This window comes from Jatropha curcas, chromosome 5, assembly GCF_041381405.1.
Source record: "Jatropha curcas cultivar XTBG-Jc1 chromosome 5, XTBG_Jcur_1.0, whole genome shotgun sequence".
Taxonomy (NCBI): domain Eukaryota; kingdom Viridiplantae; phylum Streptophyta; class Magnoliopsida; order Malpighiales; family Euphorbiaceae; genus Jatropha; species Jatropha curcas.
In genome coordinates this window covers 17,996,081-18,017,361 of record NC_143155.1, presented here as the reverse complement: position 1 = coordinate 18,017,361, position 21,281 = coordinate 17,996,081, and the positions used below count along the sequence as shown (strand labels likewise).

The 21,281-nt window shown below is 32.5% G+C and overlaps 2 protein-coding genes across 3 annotated transcripts; one reads left to right on the top strand and one right to left on the bottom strand.

Annotated features, from left to right (window-relative positions):
- The first annotated feature begins 5,280 nt into the window (after positions 1 to 5,280).
- LOC105634341 (PHD finger protein) lies at positions 5,281 to 6,040 on the top strand. Its single transcript, XM_012217187.4, has 2 exons — positions 5,281 to 5,440; positions 5,548 to 6,040. Exons 1-2 carry the CDS (start codon positions 5,374 to 5,376, stop codon positions 5,853 to 5,855), a joined length of 375 nt encoding a protein of 124 aa, XP_012072577.1. The 5' UTR covers positions 5,281 to 5,373; the 3' UTR covers positions 5,856 to 6,040.
- A 3,944-nt stretch (positions 6,041 to 9,984) lies between these two features.
- Positions 9,985 to 20,646, bottom strand: LOC105634340 (Eukaryotic aspartyl protease family protein). Of its 2 annotated transcripts, XM_020679388.3 has the most exons (11): positions 20,174 to 20,646; positions 19,759 to 19,888; positions 19,356 to 19,603; positions 18,606 to 18,661; positions 18,434 to 18,515; positions 16,844 to 17,006; positions 16,689 to 16,762; positions 15,625 to 15,712; positions 13,252 to 13,327; positions 11,272 to 11,343; positions 9,985 to 10,671 (listed from the first exon to the last, which is right to left on the bottom strand). In XM_020679388.3, exons 1-11 carry the CDS (start codon positions 20,407 to 20,409, stop codon positions 10,523 to 10,525), a joined length of 1,374 nt encoding a protein of 457 aa, XP_020535047.1. In that variant the 5' UTR covers positions 20,410 to 20,646; the 3' UTR covers positions 9,985 to 10,522. The 2 variants fall into 2 exon arrangements, with proteins under 2 accessions (XP_020535047.1, XP_012072575.1); XM_012217185.4 differs by having other exon boundaries at positions 10,182 to 10,671; positions 18,434 to 18,661; positions 20,174 to 20,645.
- Between the last annotated feature and the right edge of the window lie 635 nt (positions 20,647 to 21,281).

Sequence of the window (21,281 nt, the reverse complement as noted above, 5' to 3'; positions counted from 1 at the left end):
TTCAAGCGACAAACCATGTCCTCTTTTCCCTTGACCTTGAATCCTTCTGGTTGTTCCATATAGATTTCTTCTTCTAGATCCCCATGCAAGAATGCGGTCTTTACATCAAGCTGCTCTAACTCAAGATTCAAATTGGCTACAAGACCTAGCACAACTCGAATAGAACTCATTTTCACAACTGGTGAAAAAATCTCATTAAAGTCAATACCTTTCTTTTGAGTAAAGCCTTTGACGACCAATCGAGCTTTGTATCTTAGTAGGTTGCCATCATCTTTCTTCAGTTTGTACATCCATTTGTTCTTGAGTGTTCTCTTCCCTTTTGGAAGTTCCACAGCTCATACGTGTCATTCTTTTTCAAAGAATTAATCTCCTCTTGCATGGCCTTTGTCCAGCAATCTCTGTCTTTGCAAGATTGCACATCTTGGAAGCTCTCTGGCTCCCCCACATTAGTAATCAAAATGTAATCAGAACTAAGGTACCTTGTAGATGGTTGGCATTCTCTGGTTGACCTTCTTAACTGAGGTTCAACTCCATTCCGGTGGAATGGGGTTCTCTGGCTCCCCCTGCTCAATACCCTCTGCATCACTGTTATCATCTACAATTGTCTTTTGTTCCCCTACGATTGGCTCTTCTTCTTCTTCTCATTTTGATTCTGGCATTCCTCCTCCTGTGGCATCATCTGTAGGAATGCTTCCTGGTGTAATATCAACAACACCATCGCTTGTGGATTCTTCACAAGTTGTATCTGCCACGATCTCATTCTCGTGGAATACTACGTCTCGGCTCCTGACAACTTTCTTTTTCACTGGGTCCCACAACCTATAACCAAACTCTTCGTCTCCATAACCAACAAAAGTGCAAGGAACTGACTTGTCATCAAGCTTTGATCTCTGCTCCTTCGGAACATGCATAAATGCCTTGCAGCCAAATACCCTCAGGTGAGAGTATGAAATATTTCTACCTGTCCAGACTTTCTCTGGGATATCAAAATCCAAAGGTGTTGAAGGTAGTCGGTTGATTAGGTAGACAGCAGTATTGACAGCTTCTCCCCAAAACGGCTTAGGTAAGTTGGCCATTTTGAGCATGGATCTGACTCTCTCAACAATGATGCGATTCATCCATTCAGCAACGCCATTGTGTTGAGGCATGCCAGGTACTGTCTTTTCATGCCTGATACTGTGCTGACTACAATAATCTCTAAACTACTTAGAGATATATTCGCCACCATTATCCATGCGCAAACACTTCAATGCCACTCCAGTCTCCCTTTCCACCATCGCGTGAAATTGCTGAAAGTGCTTGGATACTTAGTCTTTTGTGCGCAACAAATATATCAATATTTTTCGTGAGAAATCATCAATGAAGGTTAGAAAATATCTACTTCCTCCAAGTGATTCTACCTCCATGGGACCACATACGTCAGAGTGTACCAACTCCAACTTGTTGTCTCTCCGTCTAGAGCTTTTCTAAAATGAGACACGATGTTGCTTCCCAAATAAACAATGATCACAAGGGTTTATTTTACCTTTGGCTAATGGGATGAGGGACTTCTTAGCCAACATATTCAACCCTTTCTCACTAACGTGCGCCAGCCGCCTATGCCACAAATTTGGTGAAGCATCATCTGCAACTGTATTCAGTTGACCCGCACATATTGTTGCGTGCGTCTTATACAGCGAGCAACATAATTTTCCTCTCGCCACCACCAAAGATCCTTTGGTGACTTTCCAATTACCGTCACCTATATGATGGTGATAGCCTTCCTTGTCCAGTACGCTCACAGACAACAGGTTCAACCGAAGATCAAGAATATGTCTCACATTTTTAGTGTTAATGTGCACCCGACACTTGTCTTTATGTAGACATTATCGATTCCCACCATTTGCGAGACACTATTATTTCCCATTCTAATAGTGCCAAAATCTCCTGCTTTATAAGTGGAAAAGTATTCCCTTTTTGGAACACAATGGTATGAAGCACCAGAGTCTACTATCCACTTGGTATCTGCATTTCCAACATGACAACAATCTGTATCATGAGTGACTAAAGTCACCTCACCATCTTCTGCTGAGACTGTAGCAGATGTATTTTTGTCATTCTCCTGTCTTCGGTTTGCATACTCCTGTTTGAGTAAATGACAATTTCTTTTGCGATGACCCTCCTTACCGCAATGGTAACATTTTCTCATCTCTCTGGACTTGGATCTACCACCTGACTTTTCATGCTTTGGACCTCTACTCTTGCTCCGGCCCCTATTCTTTGTGACAAGGGCTTGTGAACTGATACTGACAACGTCTCTTCTTTGTAGTTCTTCATTAAGTAGTCTATTCTTTACCATAGACATTGTTACAACACCATTTGGAACTGAGTTACTCAATGATACCACAAGAGTATCCCAACTATCAGGTAGAGATCCCAACAGTAGGCATGCTTGCATCTCATCATCTAAGGACATACCGCTAACTGTTAACTCAGTTACGAGTTCTTCAAAATCGTTCAGGTGTTGTGTAATTGATCATCCCTCTAACAGCTTCAAGTTCATGACTTTACGAATCATTAAGACTTTTCCTTGAGCATTCTTAGCCTCGTACATATTCTCTAATTTCTTTCAGAGAACTTAGGGATATTTTTCATTTCTCACGTGGTTGTACAGGCTAGCATCTATCCATTGGCGTATTGTACCCAATGTCTGCTTTTTTAATTTCTCCCACTGCCTTTCTTTCATTTCTTCTGGCTTTGCACTGTCACCTTCAATTGGATCGTACAGATCTTTGCAATTGAGGTAGTCCTCCATTCTGGATTTCCACATTGAGTAATTCGAATCCGTCAATTTGATCATTGCCCCGTCGTTAGCCATGTCAAATTCTGTATCTGACAAAATTTTACTATTTGCAAAATTCACTATTTACGCGAATAGTAACTTTGTAGAAACTAACAGAATTTACCAACCAAAAGCTTTGATAACAGTTGTTGGGATTATAACTGATCTCGAGTGGGGCCCGCGGAAAAATACTCCAATAATTACTTATTGGATATTAACGATCGAATTCACCAGAAATAATAACCACGGTAAAAATTAAATAATTACCGTAAATGCCAGATGAAAAATAAGGATACCAAGTTTTACGTGGTTCATCCTTCAACTGTTATGGGCTACGTCCACGGGACAAAAACTCCGAATAATTCTTCCACTAAAAAAAGTAGGTACAAAAGAGATTACAAAAATAGTTATACTGTAAGTGTTTCCCAAAAAAAAAAGCACCCTAAAAATTATAAATCCTCACTATTTTCTCTATTTTCCAATTTTAGGAACCCTTTTCTAAAATTCTTTACACTTAATTATGTATTTCTAATCTTTTGTTTTTGTACATTTAAATGAACTTCGTCTGTCTCCTTTTATAGGCAGTTTAGCGAATGAGTCGTGTATAACTCATTTACGTCTTTATGCTTTGTCAAAGAAGATTGCCAACTTTTCTTCTTTTTCAAATAACATGTTTTTCTCTTTCTTTCGCAGCCTTCATTGATTGCCCCAAACAAAACGTGTTTGTTGCTTTTTTTTTTTTTCTTTCTTCAAATTTATATGGGTCTCACATGTTGAAGGGATCCCACAACACAGATTCCTCAGTAAATAAATTAAAATCATCTCTTAAGAGGAGCAGATCAGTAGCGATCTTAAGATGGAGAGAGGTTGAGTTGCCGTTTGAGTTCATGTTTGCAGCATTAGAGAATGGGTTAGCATGAAAAACATATTATCTTGACTCTTGAAGACCTTTCAACCAATTTCGAAGATTCGTGGAAGATATTTTCCTCTTTGGCCTGCATAATGGGTTTGTAATTTAGGATTAAGAAGGAAACGAGCAGGAGAGAGAATATAGAGTACACGTATTAATTGTCTAGGTGAAGGGAGAGAAAAATGATTTTGACACGTCATAGCTAGCTGAGGTGATCAAAAATATAATTTTTAATTAACTCTAGCTAGCCATGTGATTTGCCCAACCACTTTTCCGACCAATGACCATTATGTTACAATTATGCAAAATGAGTCGGTCTTAAAAGACCAATTTAAGATAATGGTCCGTAAAGACCATTAGTTGACTATTTGAAAACCTTAGGAACTAAGTAATTTTTTTTTTTTTTTTAACCAGAAAGTGTAGGCCCCTAAGTTCGGTAGAGTATAAAAATTTTTTACCCTTTCACCAACATGCAACTAACTAATTAGTTTAAACTATAGGCATTAAATAGTAATTCTTCATAAAAAAATTTCTTCAAAAAACAAAAATGCACGTGACAGAAGGAAACACCAAAACCTTGAGATTTGTGATGTTGATTTATTCTGTTCACAATCACATGGCTTTGTTTGGATAATGTATTTGTTATTTATTTATTTATTTATTATTATAGTTTTGTATTAAAGGAAAAATATAGGAAAGGAAATGAACTATTCTTCTGACTTTGGCCATGTGATGAGTTTGTGTTATTTGGTAGGGAAGGGAAAGTTTGTGTATTGTATCATTCAACCTTTTACTTCTTCTTCTTCAGTCTTCTCTTCTTCTTTCAACGCATGTGACTCTCTCCAGCCTCAATTATATCAATATGATTAATGCCTCTACTCTCAGCCACAAAATCATATTCATGTCTCCTTTTAAATGGATAATTACAAGCTCCCTTCCAATTTTATCCAATAAGGCTCAGTTTGCTACTTTGACCTGTCCAATTTGTTTAAAAATAAAATTTTTTTATTTAATTATTATCAATTTCCCACCAAGTAAACCCAAAAAAAAAAAAAAAAAAATCTAATTCTTTCCACCCAGAATATTAAAATTTTGATTTAAGTAAAAAATAATTACACAAAATATAAATATTTTTATAAATCATTTTTTGATTCTATAATTTTTTTAAATCAAATCTTTTGTTTAATTATTTTTTAAATATGAAAGAGACGATGTTCTATCATTTTCCTTATAATTATTTTTTTTTTTTGTATTTTAAGTAATAAACCATTATTCTGTTATTTATGGTTTAAAATTGAGCCTTTTTGTTTGCATGATAGTACAAAATTAGTGTGATAATTATGCAAAGAGTGAGACTTATTTCCTTTTCTTCATTTATTCATATTATTAATATTTAATAGTTTGATAGTATTTTATGCTGCTAGTTTCATATACCATATTAAATTATTTGTTTATTTTTTTTAAAATTTTCTCCTTTTTTTTTTCCTTTATTATACTCTTATTTTTGTGAAAAAGTTTCTTACAATATATATATACATATACGAGTCCCTTAGTACCTCCTTAGAACTCTCCTCCATACACCCTCGCACACCTACCTCTCTCTCTCACTACAATCTTTTATCCTGAAACTGCTAAACCCAACATGGAGAAGCAACAGATTTTCAAGTTCCTCCTATGGTTATCTCTTTCATGTTTCACTCTTCACCTCGGTACTCATCACTCACTCTCTAGCGCTAAATTAAGCTTCATAAATACACACAGAAGATCGTTAAATTACATATTTTTTTTTTTTTTTTTTTTTTTTTTTTTTTTGCAGGATTTGGTGCAAAGTGTTCAAGCAATGGTCCAACCATCCAACAGACTCAGGTGGGTTATGGTTTGCCTCCAAAATATATGGTGGAAGTCTCCAACAGTTGTCCTATGTGTCCTGTCATCAATATTCACCTGAAATGTGGAAGCTTTCCTCAAGCTCTTGTCAATCCTAAATTTCTCAAAGTCTTAGCTTTTGATGACTGTGTCATAAATGGAGGATTGCCTTTGGCTCCTCTGCAAAAGTTTTCTTTCAATTACACCCATCACAAGTATATCTTGCACCCAGCTTCTTGGTACTTCCAATGTGAATGATAATCATCTTATATACATATATAATAATAATATTTCCTTTTCTCTTTTAGGATTTTTCTTGAGTTTGGGCTTATTGAGTTTCTAATAGTTGTTATCATTTCTTTTCTTCTTCAATTGTAAGAGAAAATTATATTATCAATGTTGTAAGAGAAATTTCTGTTATCAATATATATTTATTTTTGTTATTTTAGTATCGTAAATGGAAAAGTACAGGCTTTCATAATAAAGGAAAACAAGGAAAATTTATAATTTTTTTTTTTTCATTCACCCATTGCTGATGCTAATGTTATATTAACAACTAGTTAATCACCCACAAAATTGTGGGAGTTCAATGTAGGCTTAGGGTTTGTTTCTCAAAATTAGCTACCAAACCTCAAAATTAGCCATTTTAGCACCCGTTAACTATCATAATAGTATTTAGGTGTTTGAATATTTGAAAATTGTTTAATAGTTTTTCACAAAACGCTAAGAGCTAAACTTTACAGGGGTTAACCTTACTTTAACTTATAAAAACTAATCCAAATGCTATATTACTAAGGCCTGTTTTGCAATTTAGTTGTTCTCGTAGTTGTTAATTGTTAGTTGTTTTACTAGTGGATAACCGTTAGATATTAGCTATTAGTGGTGAGCGGTTTAGAATAAAGTGTTTCATATAAATAACTTTTTGATCTGTTTAATATAAAATGACAAGAAGGTATCAAAGCGAGAACAATATAAAGGCAAGTGATAGGTATAAGTGTCATAAAAATATTATAAAACGCTAAATGTTAATGAAGATAACGTTTTATGAAATACTTTTCAAACTCTAAACGGTAGGATACATATTATATTACCGAACGCAATAGTTAATTAAGATAGTATTTTGACTAAATAAAAACCCTAAACACTACTTCAAGCATTGCTGCTACCAAACAAAGTCTAAATACTGTAATCAAAATGCTAAAAACTATTTAAAAACTGTTACCGAACACGGCCTTAATATAAATATTTTAAATTTTTATCCTGGTATTACCATTATATATTTAATGCTCTTTAAGCATCAAACTATTAGTAAAGACCACTTTCAAAGAAACCATTAGCAACTAAATTAGTCATAAATAATTGAGAATGAGCTAATGGGTAAGCATTGAATTAGTTAATGGCATGGTTTTAAAACCCAGCTTGCCCCAACTGGTTCAATCAGTAAAACTGAAAATTGGCATTTTGACCCTTAATCCTCTGTTTGCACTGGACCGCGAACCGGTTCAGTCTGAAAGCTTTGGTTAGCGTGCGTGTTCTTTGGCTTTCTTTAAGATATTAAAAATTCCTAAATAATAAATGGAAAAAAAAACAAGACAGAAAACGCCAAAATTTTAAAATTAATAAAGAGTTTATATTACATTCTCCCATTAAAAATGCAATGGGAGAAAAGAAAAATTATTGAAGAGAGAGAAAAATAGAATGAAGAAGCAACTTGGCAATGTTTAACAAATAAAAGAAAGCCACGTGGCATTAAAATGGCCTTTAGTGTATGGATACATTCATATATTTGTTTTTGTAAAATAAATTGCAAGAAAATATTTTTCATAACTTTTTGTTGTTTGAGGCGCTCAGAAAAATAAGTCAACAGAAAATATTTTCCTGATCAAATGAAAATTAAATTATTTTTTAAGGAAAACAACTTTCCATTTTTTAGAAAGCAAAACATTTTTCGGATATTGACAAACTTTATAAATCTATATTTTTTAATTTATTAATCATCATAGTCACTAATACCGGTCACCATTTAGCATTGACCACTAGCACCGGCAGCTTTCATAATATATGTATATATATATTTGCATTCTTTTCATATTTAACAATAAAATTTTTAAAGTATAAAATTTCTATTATTATTAATATTTTTTTATGATCTTATGAGATAAAAACTTTAATATTTTGAACTAATTTTTAATATTACAACCAAACAACGAAAAATAAGTCATTTACAAAATATTTTTAAGGAAAATATTTTTCATGAAAATATTTTTCAACAAGTTATTTTACGGAAATAAATGAAGTCTAAATGGATCAAAAATGACTTTTTGGTTATAACAGACTATTTCTGACTATTTATTAAAAAAATAATAAAACAGTAATTAATTTTTTAAAAAACCATTCATTAATTGATTTGGTATATAGATAATTTGCATAGACTGAGCTGTAAGCAAATCTTATCGCTTTTAATTTTAGCTTGATGTATAAAATTTGTCTCCACGGTATATGAAACTATATTCTACGCACCAAACCAATTAAAAGATTTTTTATAATATATACATATAGATTTATATATGTGTTTTCATAATCCAAGATCTTGTAGAAACTTATTTTTAGTCACTGAAACATGGTTTGTTTGTAATTTTAATACTAAATCTCGAATAGTTTCAAAGAGAGACATTTCCAAATCCAAGTCATCATCAAGACACCATACATTAGCTCTCGAGTGCTAACAATAAGGGAGTTGGTGACGCAAATTTATTCATTGCCTTCATAATAGAAGGTTTAGAAGGTTTAGAAGGTTACTACCATGGAAGCTACAGAGGCTTCAGGCTATGTTTGGATGGAAGAAAAATATGGGAGGGAAACAAATTATAATAAAATGCTATTTTCTCTGTAAATAACTGAACAAAAATAAAACTGCAATCAATTCGATTTTAACCAATCTTTGCTCATATCTACCTCAAATTGACTTGGCCGAGAATGGAAATTAAACACCGAGTCAATCAAAATTATAAATAAATAATAGTTTACATAGCAAAACGTTGAAAAAAAAAAAAAAAAAAAAAAGCCTCCAGGACCAACTAGTCAAAAAAGAAAGAACAAATTGGATGGATCATTTCAAGCAAACTGTTCACATAATTAAAAATCAAACTAAATTCGATTATTATAATATTCAACTCCGGAGACTCACAAACCTAATTGAATATTTAAGTTTTCTGCAACTTCAAATATGTTTTATACTACATAAATATAAAACTAATAGTTTACTAATTTAAGCTCCAACTTGAGCTTGTTCGAGCTTATCATAAGTTATTCAAATTTTATTTTAATATTCATAAAATAGTAATTTTTTTAAAAATTACAATCAACTGAGTTGAATCGAGTCGACTTGAAAATTCATATATTTCAAGTATCCATTAAAGTGAGCTCGACCTCGAAACTTAAACTTCAATGAAGTTCGATTAGAGTTTCAAACTTCATGTTTTCCAATCAAGTCGAATTCAAGCTGAGCACTTTATCGACTTGACTTGGCTCGATCACAGCCGCAGGTAAAAGTCTAGTGGTGCAAAACAGAAGCAACAACCTAATATTCACATTTCCGCTATAAATTATGATGGGGAAGAACTAAAGAATGGTACATAAGCATGTGCATAATAACCCATTAGTAGACTAGGTCACAAACTTCAGTTTTTGAAAAAAATTACAGGACGGACAGGCTGAGACTTCAAAAATTTTGGCATTTTCAAATCCAAGCCCGACCCATGAACTGGTATGAGATAATCATAAACATATAATTCCTAAAAAAGCAAAAATAAAGTCATATTTCACACTTCAATTGATCCTGTAAATTTCAAAACAAACAAAACTTCCTATCATGTTTCGCTTGCTGTTTCAAACCTTCTTACCTAAATCTCTTCTTTTGAGCTGCAAACTATATGTAGCAGCGACAATTTATAATAGAATGGTATTGTGTCCCAATATATAAACATCAGATAACTATAGCTACAAGAAAGTGGGAAAAATAAGGACTAAAAGAGTTGAATCTCATTAAAAAAATGCGAAATATTTTTTTTTTCTGTTTTGAATTTTAGCACACATTAGAGGATGACTTTTGGTATAAAAGTAAAGTTACATAACTTATGACCCAGAGGCCCTGGGTTCAAGTTACGGAAACAGCCTGTGTTCAAGCTACAAAAACAGCCTCTATAAAAGGTCAGGGCAAGGCTATGTACATCACCCCTTCTCAGAGTCCACAAAATGTGGGATGATTCATGAATTAGGTTACCCTAGAAATTTTAGCACACATTGAAAACTTGACCAGTATAGAACCTTTTAAAATCTACAAGAAGAACTGTAGAGACTAACATACGAGAAAATAACAAGCAATTGCTTTGAATAAGAACTTACCAACTATCTTCCATTCTGTTTCGCAAAACTGTAAGATGAATGTCAGCACATTAGTGTTTTCTAATCCGTGCTTCACATTTTCTTGAACCTGTCAAGTTACCTAGAACTACATGTTCTCGTACTAACTGTTTAAACAGATATGTGCCCTAAATCAGTCATATCCAATTAGACTTCTGCATGGACGAGGTGGAATTCTAAATTGGTATAAGAATAGACATTGTTCAGCCTGAAAACTTACATGTGCACTTATGCATTGTAAGCATCAAAATTCCATCTAAATACACTGATTTTATAGCAGTACTGGAGAACCTAACCCTTGTAAGCAAAAAGAGTCTATGTACACCCAAACCTGCTGAAGGCCCCTATAAATTTCCACAATTCACTATGGGAAGAAAATATTAACCCAAAGTGAATGTCAGGTTAAGAATATAGTATCTGCTGTTCAATGTATGTTTCATTTCTAATATTTGATCTCTTTATCTTAGTATTGACCATTGCTATTCTGTGCTGGTTGTAGCAATTTAGTAAACTAAAATATGCAGCAGCGTACTGATTAACAGCAAAATTATACTCCACTGTGCATTCAAACTGCAAGCAGAAGGAATAGAGTGTGAACCTACTAAATGTACTGTTCCTGTCCGTTCATCCTGCACTTTGATACTTGATGAGCCTGAAATCAAGCACGGAAAAGTCAGCATAAATAGAAAACTACTTTAAATTGACATTGATTTTCACACATTCAGTTTAAAGTCAAATATGTAGCATAGGTTCCCAATTTCTGAGGATTTAAAATGAAAAAAAGAGCAACCAAAATTTTTTAACTTTTGACAGAAGTTTAGCAAATACAATCAGCAACAATGTAGTAAAAACATAGAAGAAAGAAAAAAAAAAAAAAACCAGAGAAAAAGGACAACCACCACAGATTTCTTTCAACTCAAGAAGCTTGACAAGAGAAGTTTTTTATGGTTTCTTTATGAACAATGGATCTTTACATTCATATTACATAAAAATCTATATAATAACATAAGATATTTGGCTACAATTTCTGAACAAATTAGTAAAGTTTAATTTTTGATGACAACACGAAGGGATGGTGTGTGCGCTTCTTTGTGGAACTTTAGGCATGCCTTCGATTTCCACCCACCCCCAATCAAAGAAGACATGTCTAACATAACACAAAGAAGAACCAGAAAGTCATCTAATTGAAAAACAACAAAAGCATGATGTGAACCAGTAAACAAAGGCGTTGAGAAATAACTTTTAGACTCACAATTGTACTCGGTCCATCCAATGGCCTGACGTTCGAGATCATACAAAACTAGCTTGTTTGAAAGTACTAAATCTGCAGAAGAAAACAGATGCAGAATAGAGATTAAAAGAATCACATAACATATTGTTTATTCATCAATTGATAATCATTTACTAATGACATCACCCTATAGACACCAATTCCAGCTAGTTGTCCATTAGCATTCGAGATTTGCTTCATTAAGTCATATATCATGACAATTAGCAAAGCAATCAGACAACATAGTAAACCCAATTTTCAAAATCTATAAGCCTTCTTTTTTACCCTTTTTTGGCTTTTTCTTTTTTCCTTTTTTTGATATGGGATAGATTCAATGAATCAACAAACCAACCATGTACAGTTAACTATAAACATCAGATATTTAAAGGATCAAATTAGATAAATTATAGGCTTAACATGAAATACTTTTGTTTAACTGGTTCAGATTTTAGGCCGAATGCATTAAAAGTCTCCTAAATGAACACCATGGCGACAATTTTGTTCTAGAAAATACAAATATTGCATGAGGAAACCTCAATGATCTAAACAAGCATAACATCAACATGTACAAGGTTTTGCACATAATAGTCTTCTAAGAGATAAAACCTTTAAATGAACTATATAAAGGACATAAAAAAATATTATATTTTTACTAAAATATCACTTTCCAAAATCACCTTATAATCATGACACAAAACCTGCTTCACTATAGGCAATAAAGTTAATAAGTTAAAAAGTTAATCCAGTGAAGACTTTGTTTCTTTTTTGAATTTGTTTTTTCTATCAAATATCATCTTAGAGAGTTGCATAATCATACTTATATTATTTTAGTTTAAACACTAAATTAATTTAACAACATTATAGTATTAGTAGTAGTAATTATTAGTAATGTTAATTAATGATTATAGGTTGACTTTTCAGGAGTAACTTGTGTTTCCTTAACAATAATTTTTTTTTTTTATATTTTACAATGAGACATTTTATCAATAACCATAATACATCTAGCAAATTATACTTTTCTATAACATAATTTGTTATCTATCAATAATATATAATCTCATCTAAATCCATAACCTACCTACCTAACTATAATATACTAAAACAGATATGGTTGAAATATAAAATTTTAAAAATGCTAATTAATATAAATATATTAGATTTTTGCAATAATACAACATTATGGATTATGTAATAAAAGAAAAATATAATAAAACATAATAGAACTAATTAATATGTGTTAATTCCTGAGTGTTTTAGAGAAACAATTTATTCTATTTCTCATACATGATACATCAGTCTTTGTGATAGCAAGTATTTATGTACATGTACAATCCTAGAATATGAATTATTGTGTAATCCTAACATAGGAAGGTATTACGAATATAGAAGTTCACAAATAACTCTAGCCAAAAATATGTTGCATTAATATAGATTAAAATATAACAAAACCAATTAAGAATTTATGTTCAAATCATATTTATAAACTCTTAATTCATCAAAATTATTCTAGGACAATTGAAGTTAATACAGCCGCATATCCATATGGATTCATAGCCTATTTATATATTCCTAAATGCAAACTTCAAGTTGAATCTATATAATTCTTAACCCTAATTACACTCTTATTTCTTTTTACTGCAAACATATATCTCTCAAAAAGAAATTCATAGGGCTTGCCCATGTGCTATACTTTCACTATGATAGAAGTTGATAATTGTGGGATTAAATAAGAGAAAAAGCAAGAAATGGAAGTTTTCTTTTGAATTTAGATCTTATCAACATTAGAAAATTAGGTTTATGACACACAATATGATTTTTTAGGTTTACTTTACTTCAAAATATACAAACTAGATCAATTATCTAATATTTTATATGTTTAATTAGCTTTAATATCTAATATTTAAACACATGGTAAGTATTCATGTCAACCATGTGCAACACATGTATGGAATTAATTAATACCTCCTAAGAGAGTCATGTTCCTTCTATCCCTTGATTGCATTCCACTGTTTTGCCATCCAATACACCATAAACCTTCCTGCAGAAGTCCAAATCAGCAAATGAGTTCTTGTACAATTTATGTAATTGGTTGGCAGTGACATTACTACGAACCACAGTATTTGAAATTTTTGCCAATGGGTTGACATATGCAACAAACACAAAACTCTGACATATATCAGTCAGCAATATACAAAATCTTTATGGTTCAAATATATTAAACTCCAGTCTCTCCAAACCCAGAATCCAAAAGCTCAAGATTCTAAATTCCAACACATAGTTACCTGAAACATAACGTGTTTCAGTTCATGGTACAGATACTGATACAGAATATGCCACTTAATTTAATGTGTAGTATACTGGGGGGTAAGCTTAATTGGTATGCTAATTTGGTATTGTGGTATGCAATTTATAATTATTAGATCCATCAAGCCTTTCATTGGTTAAAATTTTAGACCTAGAAGCTTTACATAATTTTTTTTTTTTTAGTTTAGAATATCTAAAAAAGTGAATACACATAACAACTGTGCGATTTGACTCATATAGATCTGGACTGTGAAAGTACTGCAGTCCAGGACATGCATCCAAGATAATGATACCCTAAGGAGGGCAGCAAATTAGGTAACTACAGTCTGATCCTAGTTGCATCATGTAGCTGGAACCAGTCCTCAAATCCCCAAAAATCTAGCCCAAGTTCAATAATTGTAAACACAAAATTTCTAACCATAATCCTAATTCAATTGCCCAAGGATTCTCCAACTTTCTACATTGCATTGAAAACCTTCTCTTGTAAACTCTGTAGATAATATCAATAGCTTTTTCATTCTCATAATAACAAGTAAACATCACACCTGTTTCGGCAACTTAATCATGTTCAACATTACACTATAGTCCTATCACCAACTTTAAGGGCCTATTCCAGCAGCATTCCACAAACTAAGCCTGTATGCATTCCTTTCCATATTATTAGTTTAAAATAAATAAATAAATAAACTACCATCTAATGATCAGTTTGTAAAAAAAATCTACTTGAGGATTCCTAAATTTCTACTTCCCAATTACAAAACGAAATCTTGTTTGGTTACACTTAAACTCCTTATGCATGCCTTGCCACAAAAACTCACTAGTCCTATCATCTTTCCACTGCACAAGAGGACTTCCATTATTTCCCACATTTGTAAAGTAGCTCCTTTTTCACGTGAAAATGGTGTAAGCATCCAAGCATGTAAGCAACACCATTTGACCAAAACATAGTAACCGTATCATCTCCTAACAATTATTGCATGAAAAATAAAAGGCGTCCGATCATATATTAATATTTTATTAATCAACTTTTGTACAGAACAGTGAAAGCATCTATAATAAAACTATAACTTAAAAATATTGTGAATCAGACACAGTAATCAAATTGTAATTTTGCAGCCAAATGCAAGCACTTTAGGTGGAAACTGTACTCAACTCATGAGTATACATTTGGCATAATAAACCCTTCTTGAAACATTTAATGGCAAATCATACCATCTCAAAATTCTGTTAGGTTCATTTTTGTTGTTCCAGCTGTTTCCAGAACTTCTGGCATCAACAAAGGCAAATCCTAACAAATGGTAACTCAAAAAAGGCTTTTATTATGGTGGCTGATTGGTTTCTGTAGGGCAAGTTAGGGTGGTTTCAGTTGGGATTTGCAGGGTCTGCATTTTGACAGCAAAAAAGAATTGTTATCATTTTGAAAGGCCAATAACCAATAACGTGTTCTTTTCATGTGACAATGACCAAAACTTTCTTTTTTTCTAACATGAGTACTAAGGATGGTAGCAAAAGAAGGCAGTTACAATAATGGATTGGATCCTATACCAAGTGATGTAGAACCTTAAGTTGTCACACCTAAATTACTTCAGTTCAACTAAAAACTCCAAATATGCTTGTAGAGGCTCCGACCAAAATATAAAATTCCTAAATAACCCTACCTAAACATAAATTAAGTTTCCTACTTACTAAAACGAAGAATAATTACAAAAGAAGCCCTTCTCTCCAAGATGGGCTGGAACGTAAACCTGATCTATGCCTGTGGAAGGCGTATAAACCACATCAAACTGCTCCACTAATAAACAACTTAAACGAAATCAAATCAAAAAGTTCTCCAGAACAGTTTTGTAAAGCAAAACTCAAACTTTTGAAAAAATAAAGGATGACGATAATATCTTAAGTCTAGATGATTGCAATTTTAGGCTACAATCTTCTAAGATAGAATATGTGAAGCAATATCAAGGGAAAAGAACCACAAAGAAAGAAAATATAAAACAAATCATTTATGAAAATTTTGCAACTCAATATACTTACGAAGGGGAATAGATATTCATGTGGATGCACCTTCAAGACAACCGAGTTTTCAAAATGAAAAGTTACATTTGGAAATCCTTCATCCACACTGTAATCGAAACAAAGCATATAAAGCTATAAGTAGATGCTCCTTCAGCCTTATGCCTGGAAAAAATTGTGGGATATATATTTGAGGATGAGAAAATATTAATCAAAGAATTATTTATCATTTTAGTGTTTTACTTTTTAAATATTTGCTATATTTTAATATTCCATCCAACAAATTTGTGATAATTAATTGTTTATAATTCCTATCAATCAAATAAGATTATATCCATTCTTTAGAAAGTACAAATCAAAGAATTCCATGAATTTCATTATAGTACGTCTAGAATAGTCAAATATACCAAGCTGGGGGAAAGTGCAGGGCTTCTGTATTATACTAACTAGCAGAAAAACAAATAATGTTCACTTAATAGTCATATTAAAAAAAAAAAAAAAAAAAAAAAAAAAAAAACTATTACCCATTTGTTCTTAAATTAAATGCTTGTTCAAATGAACAAAAATTGAAATCAACTATTCAAATTACTGCACTTAGACAGACATCAGATTATCAAGGTGGTATGATCTTCTCAAATATACACAGCATTAACATTTAACACATTATGAAGCAGCCGCAAGTTTGCTTTCTGTATGTTCCTTCTGTTATATCAATCAACTAAGATGCTGGTGATAACTAATTAGCACTGAAGTTATAATGAGATGCCCACTAACAAACCAACATAAACACAGAAAAGAAGTGTGAAAGGATAAAACCAGCAACAGTACACCTTCCCACCATTAAAAAGCAGAAAACTTATAATTCCAAAAGATTCAAGAATTAACCCCATATTACATTGGATGAGCATGAAACATAAAAGACATTGAAGATTTAAAACATAATATCATATCTAACATGTATAACATTGTAAAAGCTGAACTGAAATAATGTAAGGCTTGGTTGTCGTCGTTGTTGTTGTACATCAAAATTAATATTTCAATCCAGATGAAAGTTGTAAGCCATAGTATTACACTACATTCCGTACCTCCCAGAATAATGAAAGCATGTATATTCGTCATGTACAGTATGAACTTTCAGATCAGGTTGCTGAGAGAATATCTAATAAGAATATGAAACACATGAGTAGACGATTTATATTGAAAATCTCTAGAAAATGATAAATCCTTTTATATGGTATACCTTACTTATTAATGGATCATAAACCACTTCTGGGAGATAGGCCAAGGTTGTACCACTATCTATTATTGCTCCCTTCCTATCTCCCGCCTCAAAGACTCCTGTTGGAAGATGTAGGAAATCACCACCAACTTGAACTGCTGACATATTGACATTGTAATGGGGCCTAAATGTTTTTTAGCATCAAGACAAAGCTTCATATCAAATTCCATATTACAAGTTGTAGCATAAATGCATGTTTGAGAAGATAAAACTGAATTACTAAGTAATAAAAACTAATCAATGCAGATATAAAGCCAGCAAATAAAACTTGATGAAAATAGACACAAGATGCTATTCATTACAACATGCATTGTAACGGCAATAATAGTGACTTTATGTATATAACTATATTGCTTGGCCTTGGATATGAGCATCCAAATGCATAGGTATTTTGGGTGTCAAGCTCATCTATTTCTTTAAATTTTTCAGATTTTTCCCACTTATTTAAGTGCCAAATTGTCGTGCTCATTTTTGGATAAGGCTACATGAGAACTTTAGTTTTGGATAAGGCTACATGAAAACTTTAGTTTTCATCAAAATGACAGCAGACATAACATATGTAATGTCCTCTTCTACAATTCTGAATTTTATATTTTATATTTTGCTAGGGTTGTTCAAACAATTTTCTATTTTATTTTTCTCCATATAAGGTTGAGTGGTGGATATTATAGGACTTCACGACACAAAATGGTTTGGATGAAGAGAGTGGGAAAGAAGATAACTTTGATCAAGCTGATTCTCCAAATAGAGAATTAATATCGTGAACATTCACAATTCCCCAAGTCAGAAAAAATGAAGACTTGCACCCACCCAATATCTGATGGCAAAAAAGATCTTTATTGGAGGAATCCAAAATGATCATGAGGTGCCTACTATAGACTAATGGCTTGTGTTCATTTAAAGTGGAAAAAAAATCAATGCCTAAAAAGACAAGGTGATGGAACCTAAGCGAATAAAAAGCAGTGACTTTTAAAGTTGTTAAGAGATGAGAAACATCAAAGACGGCTCAAGGAAAAGCGGTTTAGAAGCCATTTCCATAGAATACCTTGTAGAATATGTAACTCTAAATGGAGAAAAGCTATCCATACCGCCAGCCCAAACTAAATTGATAATTAGTTGAGTTGAATACATTTTAACAAACGAATTAAGAATAGAAGCTTACCATAGAGTCATAGACCAATTTTTAAGGGATATTCATTGTCTTTTAAAGTGCATTTGCAAAATGAAAAATTGAAAAGCCCAAAGGTACCTTCCGCACCCGACAAAGAGCTAAAAAATTTAGCGAATCTAAGCATGTACAAGGATCTTGAGATCATTTAAACATATGATCCAAGTCCAACTATCTTTATCAACAAAGTACTTTACTTCCTGGACAATGACTAGGAAATTTGAACCCAAACCATTAGGACTTTTTACTCTTTCATGAACCAAGACAATTCTCTAAGAGTGAGGAACAAGAACAACACATCAGTATGGTAGAAAACTATTTGCAAACAAAAAGGTTAATCATATACAATTTAACTAGAAACCATTTCAAACTTGAAAACATACTCATTTGGTATCAAAGGTGTCATGTTAACAGTTGGTTGCACAACGTGCCCAATAGCAAAGATACCACCTCCATTTATGCCATCTAAGCAATGAGCAAATATCTTTTTCACTTTTCCTGTGGAAGCCAATTGTGAAATCATTGAAGAATTTGATTTTCCCAAACCAAGAATACCATCAAGAGCTTCTTCATTAGTTGAGCCTAAATCCCCTGATTGTCTAGCCCCACACCTATGAGAAAACATTGTGCTCAGCACATTCACATTGATATATAGCAAAAACATATATACTCACTCTCAAATATACACACACATAAATAGGCACTAAAAACTAAGACAAATATACACACGATGACATTCTGTAGATTTATCTATGTGCATTTACACACATGCATACTTCTAGATGTGCAAGCATACACGCCCACACACATACATATGCATAGTCCACCATAGATACATATGCAAGCATAGATATGCGTGCATACATATGGATATACACGTGCACACATATCTTGGTTGGCTACCAAGTCAAGTTGTATAACATATCAATCACCAAGCCTCAAGGATGACAACTAGTGAGAAGGTCACAATAAAACTTCAGCCAAGCCCCCAATAACTTTGTCAGTGTAGAATGCAGCTTACAATATTGACATTAACATAAAACCGGCACAAAGAAATAAACCTGAAAATTCCAATCTTATTGGACCATAGCACTTAGCTAGCAAAACCCTTTCCCTAAATTACAATAACAATAACCCAAATATTTACCTTGATATGAAGTCCTAATGAAAATAAACTACTTAATTTTGCATGATCCAAGCTAACATAAATATCAAAATTTGTAAGTTTATAAATTCAGACATTTTTATAAAATAAAACAATACACTGTATCAGGCATTCTATGTTAAGAAACATAACAAGCTCACCCAAATATAACACTTTCATTTGCCGATGTAGTCTGGAGATCACCTGATACTCTATCATATTGCACAACATCCTCCACAAAATAGCCTGCAGTAGAGCTCCCATCTCCATATATCTCAAGATAAGTACAAGACTTATTTGCAATACAGCCATTTAATGGAACTTCACTTATCTCATAGCAAAATTCGTGATCACAAGGAACCAACTTGCCAGTGATTGAGTCCTTAATATCATACAGTGTAAGATCCATCTGCGAGAAGAAAAAGACTAAATCAGAAACAGGGTAAAAATATGAATGTGAAACAATATGAATATGAATAATATGGTACCAATAGCGATCCGCTCTAAACAAGAAGAAATTGAGAAACATGCAGGAAAATGAAGAAGGAAAGAAAAGAAGCCTACTCCCAGGGTGCTTGTTCTGGGGCAATCTTTACACTGAATGCAATTAACCCACATAATATCGCTTCCAGTATCCACTTGGACATAGTAGTCCTTGGGAGGTGTTCCAATTCCTATCTTAGCATAATAAAGCCTACAAAAATCAGACAGTTGATATACATATATACTGGAATTCATAATTTGTTATAATTCATAAGAAGCAAAACTTCCATGGTTGGAAGTCTGTTATTCTCTAATACACTCGAAACAAACCAAATGAAAGAGAAATGATGAACAATAAACTATCATGTAACAACACAGACATAGTACTGCCAATACCGAGTTAGAACACAGATGGCAAGCAACTGAAACAAAGCAAACATCCATGGTCCCTAAACAAGAATAATAAATAAAATCTACAGAATTTTCGAAAACAAACCCGACACCATCAGGACGACCACTGCCGCCAAGAGGAAGATCGACGCCGGCAAGAATACGGAGCTGACGGCGATCATCATGTGCCTTTAAGTCACTAAGAGAGCGTTCACGGCCAGCGTATCTGTACTTGACGCTGAAGACGCCGCTGTTTGCAGAAACAGCAAAAATAGTAGAGGAAATAACTATAAGTGAAAAGATCATAGTAGAAGAACTTCTGATCGCATCCATCATCGTCATCCTCGACTTCAATTGCTTAAGCAAGGGACGAGAAGAATGATTTGTTATTGCTATGGCAATTTCAGATGAAAGACTTTTCGTTTCCAGAAGAAGGAGGAGCGTTAACTGTGTTAGGGACCCACGTCGTTCCGTACTCGCATTGTCTTGCCGTTGCTGTGACCTGACTTCCAACTGCAGGTCCACTGGCTCCTAACTGCTGAAATTTCTTTTGCATTTGAATGCAAAAAGAAAAGGTCATACCTTATGCTTATCCCAAATTTATTTATTTACAAATGTTCTTGACAAATAAATAGAATATTTTCTCTCCACTTCAAAAATATAAATTATAAATTCTCAAAAAATATATAAATTACAAGGTATTAATTTGCAATGTCCATAGTTATATTACATTAGAAGGTCTTCGTGATACGGGTTGTATAATAATTATATTTTTTATTTCAAAAGATATACATGTTAAGTAAATTATAAAAATTCATTTTTAAGGGAAAGATAGACTACAATTATTATTCATTATAAAATCTTGTAAGAAATTTAAAATGATTTAAATGCTTGATTTCTATTTTTTAGAAATTTATCCAATTGGTAGTATATAATTAAAAAACATATTAAAATATAATAATTAATTCATCATTATATAAAATATTTTTAAATCTTTTTGAATTGCACACACTTAAATACCTACAACAATGAACAAAACTAAACGAAAACACAGAGTAAAAGTGAAAAAAAAAATAAAACCAAATAAATAAAAACAAAAGCAATGAAATGTCACTGTGTTCTTTTTTTAATCAACAATAAAAGAAGAAACCAAAATATTTAATCAACAAAAAAAAGAAGAAACCAAAATAAAAAAACAAAGTTAAGCTTTCAAT

Bases quoted from the DNA above. Each gene is read 5' to 3' on its own strand.
- LOC105634340 (XM_012217185.4), bottom strand. From the start codon at position 20,409: ATGACGATGATGGATGCGATCAGAAGTTCTTCTACTATGATCTTTTCA. The intron at 11,344-13,251 runs GTATTAATTAAT...TTTCTTCTGCAG, and splicing joins GAACATGACTCTCTTAGGAG to ATTTAGTACTTTCAAACAAG. The intron at 10,672-11,271 runs GTGAGTCTAAAA...GCTTGATTTCAG, and splicing joins TGGATGGACCGAGTACAATT to GCTCATCAAGTATCAAAGTG.
- LOC105634341 (XM_012217187.4), top strand. From the start codon at position 5,374: ATGGAGAAGCAACAGATTTTCAAGTTCCTCCTATGGTTATCTCTTTCA. The intron at 5,441-5,547 runs GTACTCATCACT...TTTTTTTTGCAG, and splicing joins ATGTTTCACTCTTCACCTCG to GATTTGGTGCAAAGTGTTCA.